The 17868-nt window shown below is 46.2% G+C and overlaps 1 protein-coding gene across 5 annotated transcripts in view; it reads left to right on the forward strand.

The window, feature by feature from the left end:
- LOC311578671 (lymphocyte antigen 6A-2/6E-1-like) overlaps nt 1–17868 on the forward strand; it is a 53408-nt gene that overhangs the window by 28447 nt on the left and 7093 nt on the right. The window contains exons 1-4 of one of the 5 annotated variants that reach the window (XM_084748679.1): nt 2673–2803; nt 3068–3149; nt 4165–4281; nt 6408–7009. The exons of 1 other annotated variant lie outside the window; for it this stretch is intronic. In XM_084748679.1, coding sequence (XP_084604805.1) covers nt 3098–3149; nt 4165–4281; nt 6408–6634 — 396 coding nt within the window. In that variant the 5' untranslated portion in view covers nt 2673–2803; nt 3068–3097 and the 3' untranslated portion in view covers nt 6635–7009. Of the gene's footprint in view, nt 1–2672; nt 2804–3067; nt 3150–4164; nt 4282–6407; nt 7010–17868 lie in introns of those variants that run through there. 3 more of the 5 variants (XM_084748680.1, XM_084748677.1, XM_084748678.1) reach the window with 3 other exon arrangements.

Here is a 17868-nt window from a genome sequence, read left to right on the forward strand (position 1 = left end):
CCACTGCCATCCTGGAGAGAGAGAATTTATCATGGTAGTCAGGACAATGGAGTCAAAAGAGCAAAACAGAGACACATCTGTGATAATGGCCAGAGCTCCCGATACTCAGGAGGGGTTCCCTCACCTCAGGTTCCAGCCATTACTCCTTCCTTCCACAGGTGATCGCAGAAGATGCTAAAAATATAGAGGAAGTGGAAGATTAAATGAAAGAGAGACTTTTACAAAGCTTACATGATGGGGTAAGACTTCCTAGTGAAGTAGCTTCTTGGGAGATGTCCATATTTCTGGAAGTGACCTCACCCATGCTCTCTAAATAAACCCTCTACTTGGTTATGCCTGAGCTGGTGCCCAGGGCAACATGTGAGGAGTTCCATAGAAAAGTTTTCTTGCTTTCTTCCTCCCAGCACTGTTCTGGGGTGTGTGGTATGGGGGTGAATTGGCCTGCTTACCTCATAGATTGCAGGGTAACAAGGAAGGGATTTTGTCTTGGTGCGAGGCTTGAGGCCTTGGAGTGTGGCAGACTTTTATGAGAACTATTATTTCTTGTATGAATTTTGCAGAGATGGCATCAAGGCTTTGAAGTAGCCTGGGATTTGTCATTCAGTCCTTGAGAGGTTGAGCACCCTGCTGCTTGACAACCCCAAATTCATCCTGCAGTGCCTCTCTTTCTGCCATCAATCATCCTTGTAACCCAAACCAGCGACACTGGAGTTGGATATACAAATATGGAACCAACCAGAAGCAATAGAAAGAATTCAACTCCTGTGTCTGCCCTGTGGCTTGCATCAGGAGAATCTGCTGGGTTCTCTGAGCCTCTGGCTTCCTTCCCTTTGGAGATGTCCTTCCCTGTTGTAAAGCGGATGTGCTCAGAGTCACTGACTCTGTGGTCCTCTCTGGGACTCCGTTATGCTCTGAGCATGCCTGTTCTTTTGCTGTTGTGTCCTCTCAGGATGCTGTTCCAGCTCAGCCCTCTTTCTGTGGCCAGCCTTCCTTCTCTAATCTGTATCTCTTAATACACTTGCAGACACTTAAGTGGGGTCACTCACTGGGCTCTCAGTTCCATGAGGTTAGGGAACACAGTCTTGGCCTTGCTGTGGGGCCCTTCTGCTCACCCCAGGGCTGAGCTACAGATGCAGTCAACACTTGGGTAACTGGTGTTGATTCCATTACTGGAATACCATGTCACAAGGTGGTGACTAAACACTAGGGAGACTCGTGTCCTTTGTGGGACACCTTGGACGTAGATGTCATAGTGTAGGGACATGCTGTGTGCCAAACTGCATTGCCAGGGAGAATGAACATGTAGCTTTTCCACAAAGGCTTCTTCAAGGCAGGGTCTCCCCACTCTAGACAGCAGTGGGGACACTTGTTGCAGGATATTTGATCTCAGTGTGATTCGTGAGACGATGAACTGTAGAAATCTGTGTGTCCTTGATCCCACTGTGGTACCTGAGATTGAACTGTAAATCTCTGTTTCTTGTGGTTGAGCCCTAACACACATTTAATCCAAGAACTGTTTATTATAAATAGGTGATATAGGTGTGGGACACTAGCCTCACACACATCTTAACCCAAGAGCTTTCTGGAAATGTGAATTAATAAAGTTGACCCTAGGTCAAGGGGCAAAGCAAGAAACCAGCTGACAGGGATCAAAGAATAGGATGGAATTTGAATTGAGGTAAATTTAAGACAGACCTCAGAATTGGAACAGGTTTTTGGTGTTTCGTTATCTTGTGATTTTAGTTTGGCTGTTAGTTTCTCAGCTCCATGGCCTTTGAGGTAGCAAGCTTTTGGCCTTGGGGGTTTTTTTTTTGTTTGTTTGTTTTTGTTTTTTGGTTTTTTTTGGCATTTTTCTTCTGGGCTGTCAAGTGAGCTAGTGAGCATTTTGTGCCTTTTACATCAGGATTTAAGCTGAGTAGAAAGGTCAGCTGGGTGATTTCTCTGTCTCTCTGAGCTTTTATTGTTAAAGAGAACGATCAGGGACGTCCAATTAAAACAACACACACTGCGATCATTCAACCTCTGTATCAACTGTCCTGTGCTGTGAAAAGCATCTGTGGCTCCAGCCACAAGATGCCAACATCACCTGCAGAACCAGATGGCACCTAGACACATCAGACACTGGTTGGCCTCCCCGATCCCAGTTGTCAGTGACTTCCAGGCTCAGGACCCTCACTTTTTGAACACAAGCATCCTTCAGTCCTTGTTCACCAAAGCCAGGCTACAAGTACTTGTCAGTCGCTTATCTGCTTGTATGAAAAAGTGCAGGGGTCTCTGAGCCACTGAATTCCTTAACCTATATTTAGAAACAGGAAACAACCAGGTGGTGGAGCCAGCATGGGTGGCTGCAGCAGTGTCTGCCTTTCACCCAGCACTCAGGATGCAGAGCAGGCAGATGACTGTGAGTTTGAGGCTAGCCTGGTTTATAGAGTAAGTTCCAGGACAGCCAAGGCTACACAGAGAAACCCTGCCTTGTAAACCAAAAGCAAACAAAAGCAAAAGAAGAACAAAACAAAACAAAAACAAGACTAGGAAAAGACTGGGCAAGCTGCCCCATTCCCTGGCTATTCAAATAGCAACTCCTCAACTGCTTTACATGTCTGGCTCCTCCATGTCAGCAACAAGCCTAGTCAACTCTTAGGCAATGACGTTGTTGGCCTGGAGTAATTACAGGAAATCCTTTTTTTTTTTTTTGTAAGGAAACCAGCTGGGAGGAATCTAGGGACATTAGGGTACTTATATCAGCCCACATCTATCTAGAAGTTTCCACTGTGCCTACAGCCTGGTCACAGACAGGAGTGAGGTGAGGTATCAGGCTGGGCTGTGGGGTGGCAAGCAGAGGGAAGGGCCCTCAGGATAGCGCTGGGTGGGAGCTTGGGATTAGGAAGGGAAGCTGGGTGGTGGTGGAGAAGCAAAGCAGGCAGCTATCTGTTCCTGGGGAAACGTGTGGAGGTTTGGAGGGAGGGAGATTGAATGCCTGAGCCTGTGCAGGACATGGAGAGCCCAGGGATGTGATCGGGGGCTGTTAACTGGCTCCAACTTCTAAGGATTTGTCTGTCTACCCAAGCCTTCCCTTAGGACGAACAGTTCCCACGCTATGAAGTCCTGTGTGTTCATCCTGCTTGTGGCCCTACTGTGTGCAGAGAGAGGTGAACTGGAAAATGAGAGAGGGCTAAGCTGTTGCAATGGAGATTTTAAAGTGCCTGAGAGTTGTGGGAACACTTGCATTTTCATTGTATGCCCAGTTCCTAAGGTGGGCTAAGACCGGGGGATGCCCTTTGGTATTGGCTTGTTGTGCGTGAACCCTCCTGTGCTGGTTCTGTAAACTTGCCAGCACCTGCCTCAGAGCTTTCACCATGGGCAAGTCAGACTCTTGACCTTCACTACCTCTCCTGTGAGCAGCAGGGATGGGGTAGGTGGCAGATGATACTCCTCAGGACCCATAGCATTTCTTTCTTGAGTCCTAGACCACCAGTAGGCACTGTCCACAGACTTATCCTGCTATCCTTAAACAGAGCCAGGCCACTGGCCTAGGTACAGACAAGCTGGCAGAGCTTTCTTTTCCTGTCCCAGCTGCCAAGTCTAAGAGTTTAGAATCCTTAACTCCTGATTGTTTGAACTTTTTCTTATGTCCCACCCTAGCCAAGGTCCAAATGCTAGAACGTCTGTACTCTAAGCTGTTCTGAGCCCGCAGATACCCCTATACTTTTAGTTACATCTGTCCTGTGGGAGGTCTGATGGTGAGCCTCAGCTTTCAACTGGGCTGTGGGAAGTCCAGTGCATGTCATACCCCAAGGGCCAGGGGCCAGCTCTGCAGGGGAGGATGGAGGAAGGAGGTCAGAACAGCCTTCCCCATCAGCTGGCCCTTGTGCTGTCCAGTACCTACTCACTCATCCCCTCATCACGTCATCTGACATCAGCTATCTCCATCTTCCTGCTATGGTGACTGTCTCCCTAATACCTCTTGGGGTCCAGGTCTCTCCTGTGGGGCTGGCTAGGACCCATCATATTTGACAAGGGGCTCTTGGCTCACTGTTCCCTTTGGTGGAGTATTCTTTCTCTGTCCTATAGACCAGCAGCTGTGTGGAAATAAAGCCGATGTAGGGGAGGGGTCTGGGCGAAGAAGCCCATGCCCTGGGCCTCATGTGTTGGCTTCCTTCTCAGCTCAGGGGCTGCGCTGCTACACTTGCTGGGGGGCTACATCTGAAACTTCCTGCCAGTCTCTTACCTGCCCTGACCCTGATGGAGTCTGTGTCACTCAGGATGTGGATGCCACTCTGGGTGAGTTCCCGGTGATCTGATTGAAGATGGGTGTGGGGTGGCTTGGGAGAAAAGGTCTGGGCACTTGTGGACCAGTTATTTATAAACCATAGCTCCCCTCCCCACAAGTAGAGGACTCCTGGGGCTGGAATGGGGCTCCTGCAAAGTGGGGGTTGTGCCCTGGGGTCCAGGAATGTGCTGGAAGATGGTCCTAACGCAGGCTGCCCCTGAGGAATTCACGGTTGTCATCACCATCCTCCCCCTCCCTCACCAGTGCAGCCATGAGCTGCTCCTGTCCCTACTCTATGTCTAGGGTCTCACTGGCTCCTGAAGGACCCGGAGACCTGAGAGCATTTAGTGAGTCTTGGCATTTAATGAAGGAATCTGGAGTTTAGGCTGAAGGAATGAGCCTGGAATGCTGATGGAAAAGGGACCTTGGGACAAACCAGATCCCTGGAAGTGTCAGCATCCAGGCATATCCTCCAGATAGACAAGGCAGGAGCAGACCCACCCTCTACTCTGTTTCCTGTTTCCTTGCATAGTGTGACATCTCCTGGAGCAGCCCCTCTAGGTACAGATGCCTGTGGGAACAGCTGGAATCTGAGAGGCTAGCTGCCCTTTCTGCTATGGCACTGGGCAAAATCAGACTGTGAAATTAGACCCAGACTAACTCTGGGCTTGTGTGTGTGTGTGTGTGTGTGTGTGTGTGTGTGTGTGTGTGTGTGTGTGTGTGTTTGTCTATGAGTGTGGATGAGTATGTGTTCATCTATGTAGAGTCTGGAGGACATCCTTACGTATCATTTCTTAAGCATCCTCTAATTTACTTTATTCATTTGTTTTATGTGTGCTCTTTCTGCATGTATGCCTGCATGGAGAAGAGGGCAGCATATTCCACTATCAGATTCCATGTGGGTGCTGGGAATTGAACTCAGGACCTCTGGAAGAGCACACAGTGCTCTTAACTGCTAAGCCCCTTGTCTATATTTTAAAAGAATTATTTATTTTATTTTATGTGAATGAGTGCGGTTCCCCTAGAACGGGAGTTATGGATTCTTGTAAACCATCATGTGGGTCTAGGGACCGAACCCTGGGCCTCTGTAAGAGCAACAAGTATTTTTAACTGCCCAGCCAATCCTCTAGTCCCAACCATGATGTTTTTGAGACAGGATCTTTCACTGGGATCTGGTGTTTGCCAAGTAGGCTGGGTGGCTGGTTGAGAGCTCCTGGGACCTTCTGCCTCCTCCTCAGCACGGAGATCATAAGCAGAGCTACCACACCTGGTTGTCTCTTTACCTGGGTGATGGGCATTGAACTTGGGACCTCGGGCTTCCATGCAAGCAGTTCACTGGTGGAGCCCTCAGTACAGTGTGTGTAAGTGCATGTGTGCGTATATATGTGTGGCTGCACGTGCACTGGTGGGTACAAGTATGTGGAGCCTAGAGGTTGATGGTGTCTTCCTTGGCATCTGTTTTATTTACTGAGGCAGTGCCTCTTGTTGAACGCCAAGCTTACAGGTTCAGCTAGTCTATCCAGTGAGCTTACCTTACACACTTGTCATTTTGTCTCCTGAGGACTGAGATTACAAGTAGGCCACCATGCCTGCCCATCTATGATTGGCTCTGGTAGTTGGAACTGGGGTCCTGCATTTGCACAAATGAGGCGTTTATCCACCAAGACACCTGGCCAACCCATGTTTTTGTTTGTTTTGTTTCTTAAGACTATCTTGGGCTGGAGAGATGGATTAGTGCTTAAGAATACCACCTGCTCTTACAAATTTCCTGAGTTCAATTCCAAGCAGCCAAATATGGCTCTCAACTATCTATGATGTATCTAGTGCCCTCCTCTGGCCTCCACTGTATACACACTAAGAAATAAATTAAAAAAAAAAAAAAAAAAGACTAGGTCTCACTCTAGCCCCAGGATGGCCTAGAACTCCCCCATGTGGCTCAGGTTGGATTTGAACTCATAAAAATCCGCCTGCCTTAGCCTTTCAAATTCTGGGATTGTAAGTATGAGCTTCCATGTCTGGCTTCAATGTGCCTTAGAGATAAGGCTGGGCCACCCAGGCCTGGTGGCATGTGCCTCAGACTTTGGCATGCTGAGTTCTTCCTATGTAAGCTGTGAGGTCACTCCTTGATGTCTTGCAGGCTCTCAAAAAGTGAAAGTAAAGAACAAGTCCTGCCTTCCCACCTGCCCTGACAATTTGGATTATCTTGAACATATCCATATCATGGGTGCTGACATCAGCGCCAACATTTCCTGTTGCAAGGAAGACCTCTGCAATGCAGCAGTTCCCACTGGGGGCAGCACCTGGACCCTGGCAGGGGTGCTTCTGTGCAGCCTGGCCTCAGTCCTCCTGCAGGCCTTGCTGTGATGGCACTTCCTGCTACTCCTGCCCTCCTCCTTGTATCCCAATGTGTAATCACTGCTTCCTGGAACCCTCTAGTGATGCATTGTGGGTTGTAGGTACTCTGAGGTGCGGGTAGGGTGTAAGATAACTTGTTTTTTAGTCCTTGTTCCAGTCCCTGCTGGGTAGGTGTCCATTTGCCTCTTGGGCTTTCAGATCTGTACCTCCTGGAATGCCTCTTCATGCTGTTCCTGGTCCTGGATGCAGGCGGACAGCACAGTGAAGAGGCAGAATTCCAAGGTATAATACCACCACTGTGGACGCATAGATCTCCGAGGTCCTCCAGGCATTCCCACAGGCTCAATGCCCCCAGTTGAGTCTAATAAACCCTTTGTTCTCCCAGCCAATGTCTCCACTTTTCTTTTGCTGCACTGAGTCCACTGAGTCTTGCCTGACAGTCCACACCTCTGCCCTCTCAGCGAGCCACATATGTCCTGTTACCCAAGTCAGAGTGGGATACTGCTTGGTTTGGGTGGACTTCCCTCAGGGCTGATGCTAGGGGAAGGCAGAGGGTTCCCTCATTTTCAAAAAGCACCTGATTATGCTGAAAAAAGTCATGCATACACATAGGTATGATATGCACACACACACACACACACACACACACACACACACACACACACACTTCCCAATTTGCATGCCCTGTAGTTTCTCCACAAATGCACATCTTAGGTTGTGAGAAAGAAGTGAATTTACAAGTCCAAAGTACTCACTCTCTTTCAGCTCTAGACACCTGTGACATCTTCAGTATCTGTTATTTGATCTTTTTGTCCGTCTCAGACAGTCAGATCATAGCTCAGGCTTTAGGGACAAGTGAGACTTGATCCATGTGGCTACTAGCCAAGCATAGCCAATCATGGTGCCCACAATACATGGTTATAAATGTGTCTACCTCTAACCCAGCAGCAGCAGCAGGCAGGTCTGCATTACACCTGTGTCTTGGCCATAGCTGTCTTGAGTAACACACATGTATGTTGTTTCATGAGGGCAGGGCTGGGTTCCATGTCCAGGGGTTCAATCTGGGCCCTGCTTGCTTCCAGACTAAATGGACGCAGCTTGAGAGCAGAGGTCCTGTTTCTCACTTGGACGGCAGGCTAGAGTACTTTAGGAGTGAGGCTAGGAGCATGGACACAAAGCCATGTTCCCAGCCTCTCCAGCGGAGGTGGGAAATGAGTTCTCACACCCGGTGTTACATTAGCTCTTTTTAGAATGAGGCTGCAGGTCTCAATAGGCAGTGAAGACTCAGGAACCCACAGGACATAAAAGTCTTACTGCTCTTCATGCTGAGGTCATTGCACAGAAAGCCAACAAACTCCCGAACCAGCTAAAGGTCAATGAAATTGTTGGTATCAGAAGGCAATGGAAACTTAGGTGGGGGTTCAAAAGGCTTGTGATGGTACCACAGTGTTACAGTTCTCTGTTTCCTGTACCTTGACAGGCTGGGCATGGGAAGCAGGCTGAAGCCTGAAGGGAGGCCCTGTGAGATACAGACTGGGCAGGTGCTTACCCAGCGGTCTGCACTGGTCTTGCCATGATGGGTCAGGTAATTCCCTATTTCATTGAACAGTGGGAAGTCATGGAAGGCCAGCGTGTCCCTCAGGAGCTCTTCTTTTCCCTGGATGCCAAATCTGAGATGGTCAAGGTAGTGAGAAAACAAACAAACTTTATGAACCCTGGGCAGTAGGGAGGGGTCATGAGAGTGAATGTGTCTGAGTCCCTAGGGCTAAGGGTACCAGGACACATAATCTACATACTATGCCTTGTTTACAGTCAATATCACTGGGCCTATCACAAAAGGATAAAACAGTACTTAATTATGTGTAAAGTAATGACTTCTAGAACTATGTGACACCTCTTACAAAATCTGGTGTTCCCAAATCCCCTGAGTGAGGACCCCGCTAGGAAAGGGAGACCCTTCTTCATAGATTGAACAGGAAATGACTATCCAGAGAAGGCAGATTTCAGCCTGAGTCAGCAGAGTCCCACACATGTAGATCTTGTGCACACAGATGAGCACTGGAGAAGCCAAGACAGTATAACACACAGCTTACCTCTCAGCGGAAGGAGGTGCCCAGATGTTCTTCCTGGAATGCCAGGATTGCATGTAGTTTACAACCTGGTGATCTTTTGCTGTCTGATGAGGCAGGCTCGGCCTCTATCTTCAAGAATTTAAGCTTTCTTATCCCCTCAAAACCTTGAGCATTGCTTCTAGGCTATAAAGTTCTTCTTTGTGAGAGATGTCACTTGTACTTTACAACAGCCTAAGTGACGTCTGTGTCATCTTAGGGCCAGGACAATCCTGACTCCCACAGGCATTATGTTTACCTCAGTCATTCTTCCAAGACCCTTACCTTGAGCATTGTTTCTAGGTCAACAAGAAACCATCTTATGGATGAAGCCATATGGAAAGAGTTTCTTTCTTTCTTACTTCCTTTTTTTTTGGGGGGGGGCAGGTTTTGAGACAGGGTTTCTCTGTGTAGCCGTGGCTGTCCTGGACTTGCTTTGTAGACCAGGCTGACCTTGAACTAACAGGGATCCACATGTCTCTGCCTCTCGAGCACTGGCAATGAGTATCAATGTAAACACTTTTTAAGCTTGGCTGTATTCATGGTGCTGAGTAAATTGTTATCTGAAAACTTTTCCCAAATTGTGCTGTGCTTAAATATGGCTCAAGAAAAATGATCTGGGTCAGACTCCAGATGTCTTGGCCCAGGACTGATACCAAAATCAGACTCATCCTGATTCATTTGTACCTCATCCTGATTATTTTCCCCTGCCTACTCTAAAGCCTACAGGGATGGACACACACACACACACACACACACACACAGAGACACACACAGACACACAAACAGTAAGAGGAGGTTTAACAGATAAATAGTTTGGAACTCTATGGTCACCTTGTGGGGTACTAGTGTGTGGAAGAATTGGGGCAGATGTTAACAAGTATACATAGTTAAATGGAGTCAGGTCAGTTCCTCATTTCCTCTTTGACTTATGTGTCCCTGTCAAATCTTTGATAAGGTACTATCTTTAATAATGCCATCTGAGTGGGGCAAGGCATAAACCTTTAAACCCAGCACATGGATTGCTGTGAGTTCAAGGCCAGCCTGGTCCCCAGAGTAAGTCCAGGGCAACCAAGGCTACATAGAGAAATACTGTCTCATAAAGCCCCCTCCCAAAAGGCATCAAGTCATAATGATCCTATCATTGTTTGTCTGATAGGTGATCAAGTTGGTAATGCATTGGAGGGTGTAAGGCCCAATTATGATAACAGGTAGAAATAGTATAAGAGGGGCCAACAGAGAAAAAGCCTCCATAAGATCCAACTGTAAAACCATTTTCTTAATTAGTGATTGATGGAAGAGGACCCAGCTTATTGTGAGTGGTGCCATGCCTGGGCAGGTGGTCCTGGGTTCTACAAGAAAGCAGGCTGAGCAAGCCACAATGAGCAAGGCAGCACCCTCTATGGTCTCTGCATCAGCTCCTGCATCCAAGTTCCCATCTGTTTGAGTTCCTGTCCAGACTTCCCTCAGTGATGAACAGAAATATGGAAGTGTAAGACAAATAAAACCTTTTCCAAAAACAACCTGAGTGTTACCTCAGTGATTCCAGTTCAAGCCAGTGTCAAGCAAGGCCTGGATACATTCTCAACAGGTGGGGGAAGGTAAATCTTGGTCACCTGCCCAATTTTAAACATTGGACATGAAACTATAGTCAAGGCCTGAAATGACTGACATGTATGGTAGTTTGGATTAGGTGTCCGCCACATAAGCTCGTGTATTTAAGTACTTGGTCCCCGGCTGGTGGTGCTGTTCATGGAGACTATGGAACCTGTAGGGTGTGCAGCCTTGAAGGACAAAGTAAATCAGTGTGTGTGGAGTTTGAGTTTATACTCTTGCCCCACTTCACTTGGTTTCTGCTTCCTGTTGAGATAGTGCAGATTCTGGTGTGTCTGCTGCTTGTGTTGGACCCTAGAGTCCACTCAGGTAGGGGGTCATCGCAAGACACCACTTGAGGACCACAGTGTTGATGCAAAAGCACAAGGTTTATTGCTGACATGCACCAGGGGACCTGAGCACTCACTCGGGAGGGAGGCACCACGAGTCACTGTTACAGGCTACTCTTAAAGGCCAAAACCGCAAAGGTTAGGAGGGGCTGTGTGCCCTATGTTAGGATTCTCATGTGTCTGCTGCTTGCTGCCCTGTCTCCCACCATTATACACTCTAACCCTTTGGAACCATGAGCCCCAATCAATTCTTTCTTCTCTAAGTCACTTTAGGTCACGGTGTTTTGCAATGGGAAATAATAACTTCACCCAACAGAGGAATGTATTCTTCACCCTTCATCAAAACAAAACAAAACAAAACAAAACAAAACATAAAAAACCTTCTCTCTGTAACAAACTGAGACCATCAGAGAGAATCACAGGCAATCAAAATGCAGAGAACAAGTGATCACATGGTGCCTTTCTCTAAACTGATAGAGTACAACCACAGGCATCTAGAAGAGTCCAGAGCAGGGACAGAAAATAGTAGACCCAACATGTCCATGAAAGGGGGCGGGGAGAGGAGAGTGACAGAGGGAGAGAAGAAGAAGACAAAAAAAGAGAGCAAAAAGAGAGGGGCCAAGAGGGCACATGGGTGAAAAGGCAGGGTTATATAGGGATGGAAGCAACGTCCATGAACTGGAGAAGTTTAGTGTAGTGGGCAGGGTGAGAAGAGCTGAGAGGAACCACAGGTACTGAGAGAGCCTGGAGGCCAGCATTGCCTTGGCATGCTAATAGGCACCACAGATCGCCACCTGTCCCTTCTGATAGCAATGAGGAATAGCTTCCTTGGGAAGGAAGGAAACAGGTGCCAGAATTCGAGAAAGAGGAGTTTCCATTGGACCTGACAAGCAGGATGTGTCCTCATAGCCATGAGGCCTCAACAACATGGCTGCCTGAACACAGATGACATTAATAGACATGGTCTCGTGGAAGGGGGTAAGTCTTACAGGCCCCTGCCACAGACAAAGGACTACAGGTAGCAAAGGGAATGCTGAGAGTAGAGAAAATAGTCCTCACAGGGAAGAGCTCCCAGACGGGCTGTCCAATACCAAGTGGTCAGCTGTGAAGTCAGGGTCCTACAGCTAACATCATCCAGTCTGAGCCCGTTGTATGTACAAGTTAAGAACATATGTGTGGGCTGGAGGGATGGCTCAGTGGTTAAGAGCACTGTCTGCTCTTCCAGAGTTCCAGAGTTCAATTCCCTGCAACCACTTGGTGGCTCACAACCATCTATAATGAGATCTAGTGCCCTCTTCTGGTGTGTAGGCATACATGTAGGCTGAACTGTATATGAAATAAATAAATAAATAAATAAATAAATAAATAAATAAATAAATAAAATGTGTGTGTATAACAAAGATTAAATAAAAGAGATTGTAAATTTGAGAGAGACCAAATGGGTTCATCAGAGGGAGTAGTAGGAGGTAAAGAAATGGAGAAATCATGTTATTATAGTTCAATTTTTAAAAATTATTTTAAAAAATTTAAAAGCACATAAAGATATCAGTCAGTGCTCTTTCATGTTCCAAAAACTAAAAAAGAAAAAAAAAGTAAGGAACAGAGTATATTTTTTAAATAACTAGAGAGATTACACTCTCCATACATTAGACTTAAGTCCATGTGTGACCTTAGTTAGACAACTGTTTCCCACTAACCTTTTTCTTCTTGGTGAGGAAGGTGCCTACACATCATCTGGCCATTCCCTTTTTATCCTAAAAATCAAACAATGCTTAAATTTCTTCTCTCCTCTTCTAGAATCTGCCTGCGAAGGACTTCACACTGTGGTTGTGGGCTTCTCATTCTCAAGTCAGGCATTCAAGACTAAGAGCAAAAAACAAAAGATAAAAAATGAGACTCTATGGACTTTAGCACTGACACATTAACATGTTCTTTGCTCTGGCTTCCTCTGGATAGCTGACTAGGCCTTGTGAAAGGCAGGACAGAACATAATCAGATGTGCCTCACATGATTTAAAAGGATAGTCTAACGTGCATCATGAATTTTACTATATTTTGTAGAAAATATTTATTCATTTAGTTATTTTATGTAGATCAATGCTTTATCTGCATGTACACCTGCAGGTCAGAAAAGGGCATAAGATACCATTAGAAGAGGGCATCAGATCCCATTATAGGTGGTTGTGAGGGAATTGTACTTAGGACTGCTGGAAGAGCAGACAGTGCTCTTAACCGCTGAGCCATTGCTCCAGCCTGCATCATGAATTTTTATAGAAGTGAATAGAAAGGAACCAGCCGCCATGAGAAAGAAATAATGAAAGGTTATAGGTACAAAACATTTTCTGAAACAAAAGGAAATTATTTTGGATAAGAAAATATTTTGTATTATAGGATAATTTGTGAAGTTTTCCCTAACATAAAAGATTATTCTAAAGCAGAAATGGAGACAAGGGTAAAGCTAGACATTAAGGCACATAAGTAGAAGGTCTGTGGAAGTTAAAATTGAATGGCTCAGTGGTTACAAGCATTGGCTGATCTCCCAGAGGACAGGAGTTCCATCCCCAGGATCTACATTTATGGCTCACAACCATTTGCAACTCCGTTGCAGGGACTGCAACACCCCTTTTTCTGGCCTTCATGGGCACTGCAGGCTCATGGTGGCCAGGCACACATGCAGGCAACCTGCCCTCCCCTAACAATCAACAACAAAACCTGATCGGCATTTATGAAAACTTGCTTAAAGATCATGTGCTTTGTGGGTTACTTGCTAATAGTTTCCACTGAATCACCCAGGCTTTTAGCTATTTAAGAAACTAGAGCAGCCAGATGTGGTTGCATACGCTATTAATTCCAGCTCTCAGGGAGACAGAGGCAGACGGATCTCTGGTTCCAGGCCAGCCTGGTGTAGGAAGTGAGTCCAAGATAGCGAGGGCTGATACACAGAGAACCCAAACAAAGAAACTAGAGCAAAGCCCCTGAAGTCATCAACTTCCCACACACAACTGTTGTAATGTCAACTTTTCAAACATGCCTGGCTCTGTAGACCTCTGTAGTGTGGTCTGTATTACAAAGCAAACTTGATTAAGTTCTGCCCAAAGTTTAAGGGAGATTTATTTGGACACATTGTCCCATCAGGATTTTCAGAGCTGGTTGGCAGAGCTGTAGGAAAATTATGTTTAGTAAATCATTACACATGTAAAAAGTATGATCACATTGACCAGCTCTGTCTACAACAGAAGAAATAACGGGGTTTGAAGAAGAAGAAGAAGAAGAAGAAGAAGAAGAAGAAGAAGAAGAAGAAGAAGAAGAAGAAGAAGAAGAAGAAGAAGAAGAATTAAAAGAAGGAGGAGGAGGAGGAAGAGGAATAGGAGGAGAAGAAGAAGGGAGGAGGAGGAGAAATTGATGAGAATAAAGATTCAGCTGTCCCAGTAGTGGCTGGGTGTGGTGGTACACACCACATTTAATCCCAGTACACCAGAGGCAGAGGCAAATGGATCTCTGTAAACTCAAAGGCAGCCTGTTTTCATGAGTAATCACCCCCAAAAAAACCAACCAGACAGACAAATAACAACAACACCAAAAACATTTATTCAAGCTTTATCTAAGTACTATATAACAGCTACATTTTAAATTGTACACAGGAAACCACACTCAGGAATTGATTGGGAACAGACAAACCAAGAAAAGGATATAATTCCCACACCTGGACCTCATAAGGAGGGAGACAGCACAGTGACGCCAACAGCCCTCACTGACCTGCTATCTGACCACCTGGTGTCCATCGAGGACCTACAGGCAGGAACTCTGACTGTACTGAGACTTCAGTTCTGCTGGGGTCTTGCTACTGTCGCAGCCTACTCAAATCACCATCTGTTGTCCTGCTGGTTACCTGTCTGGCTCTGCTGTGCATCCATTGGCTTGTTCCTTTGGCTGGATCTGGTCCTGCCCTTTGATCTCTATAACTGGACTAACTCTGGCCCTCAGTCTGACTATATCAACCACAGCTTCCATGCCTCTTAGCGTGTTTGAAATCTCCTGCACCTTGTGTTGGACTTTACAACTATTAGCCTACAAATCTGTCTGTCTGTCTGTCTATCTATCTATCTATCTATCTATCATCATCCATCTTTACTGTGTGACCTGAGATTTTATATTAGTAATTAATCTTGGAATGAAAGAACTTGTGTTAGCCTCTGCCAGGATTAGCAAGGAAGAATCTAGGCACATTTCTGCCTTTGGAACCATCAACATTGTGAATTTATTACTATTCAATAGAGTCTGACATTGTGGAAAGACACACAGACATGATTGTTTGTTTCAGACATAGTACCCTCCTGCCAGGTAGCTTAATGGATATTAGCAAGCTTGGAGGCCAGTCGGGGTAGATACTTCCCTAGTCAGGTTTGGACAGACAGAAACAGACTGACACACACACACACACACACACACACACACACACACACACACACACACAGACTTACACACACATGTTTCTCTGGTAACACTCTCTCATGAGAATCTGAAATTCCTGAGAGGAGAGATCGCTCTGTCCTTTGGAGTTTAAAACATCTTATGGAAGGGAGGAAGATGAAGGGAACAGGGTTGGTTGACGCCCATTAAGGGAAGCACACATGTTATAATTTTATTTTATTTTTTTAGTTTTTCGAGACAGGGTTTCTCTGCATTGCCTTGGCTGTCCTGGACTCACTTTGTTGACCAGACTGGCCTCGAACTCAGAGCAATTCGTCTGCCTCTGTCTCCCGAGTGCTGGGATTAACGACATGAGTGCCATGCTCAACATAATTTTATTTGTGAAAATGATTCTCTTTAATTTGCTGTTAAGTGACATTTGATCCAAAGAATGAGACATGAACTGTATCTCTGCCTCCGTGGAGACACTCGTGAGAACAGGAGACAGAACCTGGTCAGGCACGTCAGGGGTGAGGTCTAGTCAGATTTCTATGGCTGGGAGCAAACATCTGAGCACAGCAGCTTGTGGAGGACAGGCTTCATTTGGCTTCAGTATATGTATTATTTATATTCAGCATATCTAGGTCCCAGTGTATCTGTGAGGGAAGCCAGGGCAGGGACTCAAGGAAGCATCTTGAAGCAGAAACCATGGCGGAACGTGCTTACTGTCTTGTCGCCCTGGCTTGCTCAGCTAGCTTTCTTCTGTGGCCCAGGCGGCTCTGCCTAGGGATAGTGCTGCCCACAGAGGCCTGGAGCCTCCTCCATCAATTGCCAAGCAAAACAGCTCATCCCAGACATGCTGACAGGCCAAGCTGACAGAGGAAACTCCTTAACACAGATCTCTTCTTCCCAGATAACTACAGTTTATGTCAAGGTGACAACTAACTATCCCTGCTCAGAGGCAAGGACCTCAAAAAGGAGCAGTTTGGCTTCTTGTCCTTGACAACCTGCCCTGCTGTGCCCCATAGCCAGAAATGCCCTTGGTTCTGTCAGGCTCTGTCCTGGCTGAGGGCCAGAATTACCAAAAGTGTTGAGGGGCACAGGGCTGTGTCTGCTTTTGCTTTTATTCTTGTTCTCCTTTCAGGTAATGTCTGATGCTGCCAGAAGTTTCTCATAGTTGGATGCTTCATGGGCCCTTGGAGATGTGTGCAAGACTCCAGTCTGGACCCCGGAATAGAGAGGAGAAAGAGTGTCTTGTTGGAGGGGCAAGTGCACTGACCATCCCATCCTCATGTCTCCACACAGTGAAGGCCCATTCCATCTAGATCTGGACCCTCCCTGGAAACCCTCTCTCAGGGATGCGCTCCTGCTGTGTGGTGGCTCTGCTTGCTGAGCTCACCTGCAATACAACAACTCTCTGAAACTCACCCTTGTGATGACTGTGAAATTCATTATTTGAGGTCCTGGGACAAGGGATCCAGAAGCCATTAGCCTAAGTGGCTTTAGTGGCTGATTGTCTGGGACCCTAAATGCTACCACCTTCCCCCAGTTATGCTCCCTTGAGACTAAAAGGCTCTATTTCACTGTGTTTCAACTCCACATTCTGTAGGAGAACCCTACTGTTGGAGGTTGCAATCTACCATATCCGGGCAGAATGGAATGCAGGTTTCCCTTTCCAGCAGATGGCTTCTCTGACTCTGCCTGAAGCCATCTGAAGAGTGTCTCTAGGCACAGATGCACATCTGGAATATGACCTTTGACACAGTTTCCTGCTAGCACTCTCCTCTCTTTGCCCATAGGATAATTAACTACTCTGTTCTAGTTTATATGAAAAGATAGTGCTGTCATATGCAAATCAGGCATCTTGTCACTTTTCAAGCCCCAGCCAGTCATATACATCTACCCTGAGAACACTCTACCCAATCCCAAGAATATATGGCCTTTGTCCACCGGAATGAAGTTGAGCAGTCTCAGTGAAGCTAGTCCCAGAAAATTGCTCTCTCATACTGATGGGCACCCTCACTCACTCTCACCCCACTAAGCCCTGCTTGTCATTTCACTCCCTTTGTCCTTAGGACCAATAGCCAATGATCCCTGGATTTGGAGAGCCCCAAATATTCTAAATTGCCCAAAAGATGATGAAATGACAAAGATATGCTCTTGCCCCTCCCTTGGAGTGTTCATCTTTTTACCCAGTGGTTCTTAATCTGTGAGTCATGGCCCCTTTGGGGTCACATATATGATATCCTGCAGGCCATATGTGTACATTGTGATTCATAATTGTGGCAAAATTACAGGTATGAAGTTTAAGGAAATAATTGTGTTGTTGAACACAAACAAACAAAAGCACAGACATGTGTTTATTTCTCTGTTCTGATGCCCTGACTTCCCAGCTAGGAAAGACTTAATTAATTCTTAGGGGAGGGGACAGTGATGTGTTTGTATAATCCTACTTTTGTTTCTTCCCAGGATCAGAGGCCAAATTTGGATCTTCTTTAGACCAAAATTTCCCCAAAAAAGAGAGATAAAAAGAACTAACTAAACCTCTAATCTCAGCACATGGCAGTCAGGAGCAGCCAGAGCTCTGAATTTAAGGCTAACCTGATCTACATCACTAGTTCCAGGATGGTCTGGGCTATCAAAGAAAACTTGTATTGACAAACTAAAAGAGATAGAGATAGAGATAGAGAGACAGAGAGACAGAGAGAGACAGAGACAGAGATAGAGATATTGATTCACCCCAGGAGACAACTGTCCTTCAGTGGCTTAAGCAAGGCTCCCCT

This window comes from Acomys minous (genome assembly GCF_964271855.1).
Source record: "Acomys minous genome assembly, chromosome: 12".
In the NCBI taxonomy this organism is placed as follows: Eukaryota; Metazoa; Chordata; class Mammalia; order Rodentia; family Muridae; genus Acomys; species Acomys minous.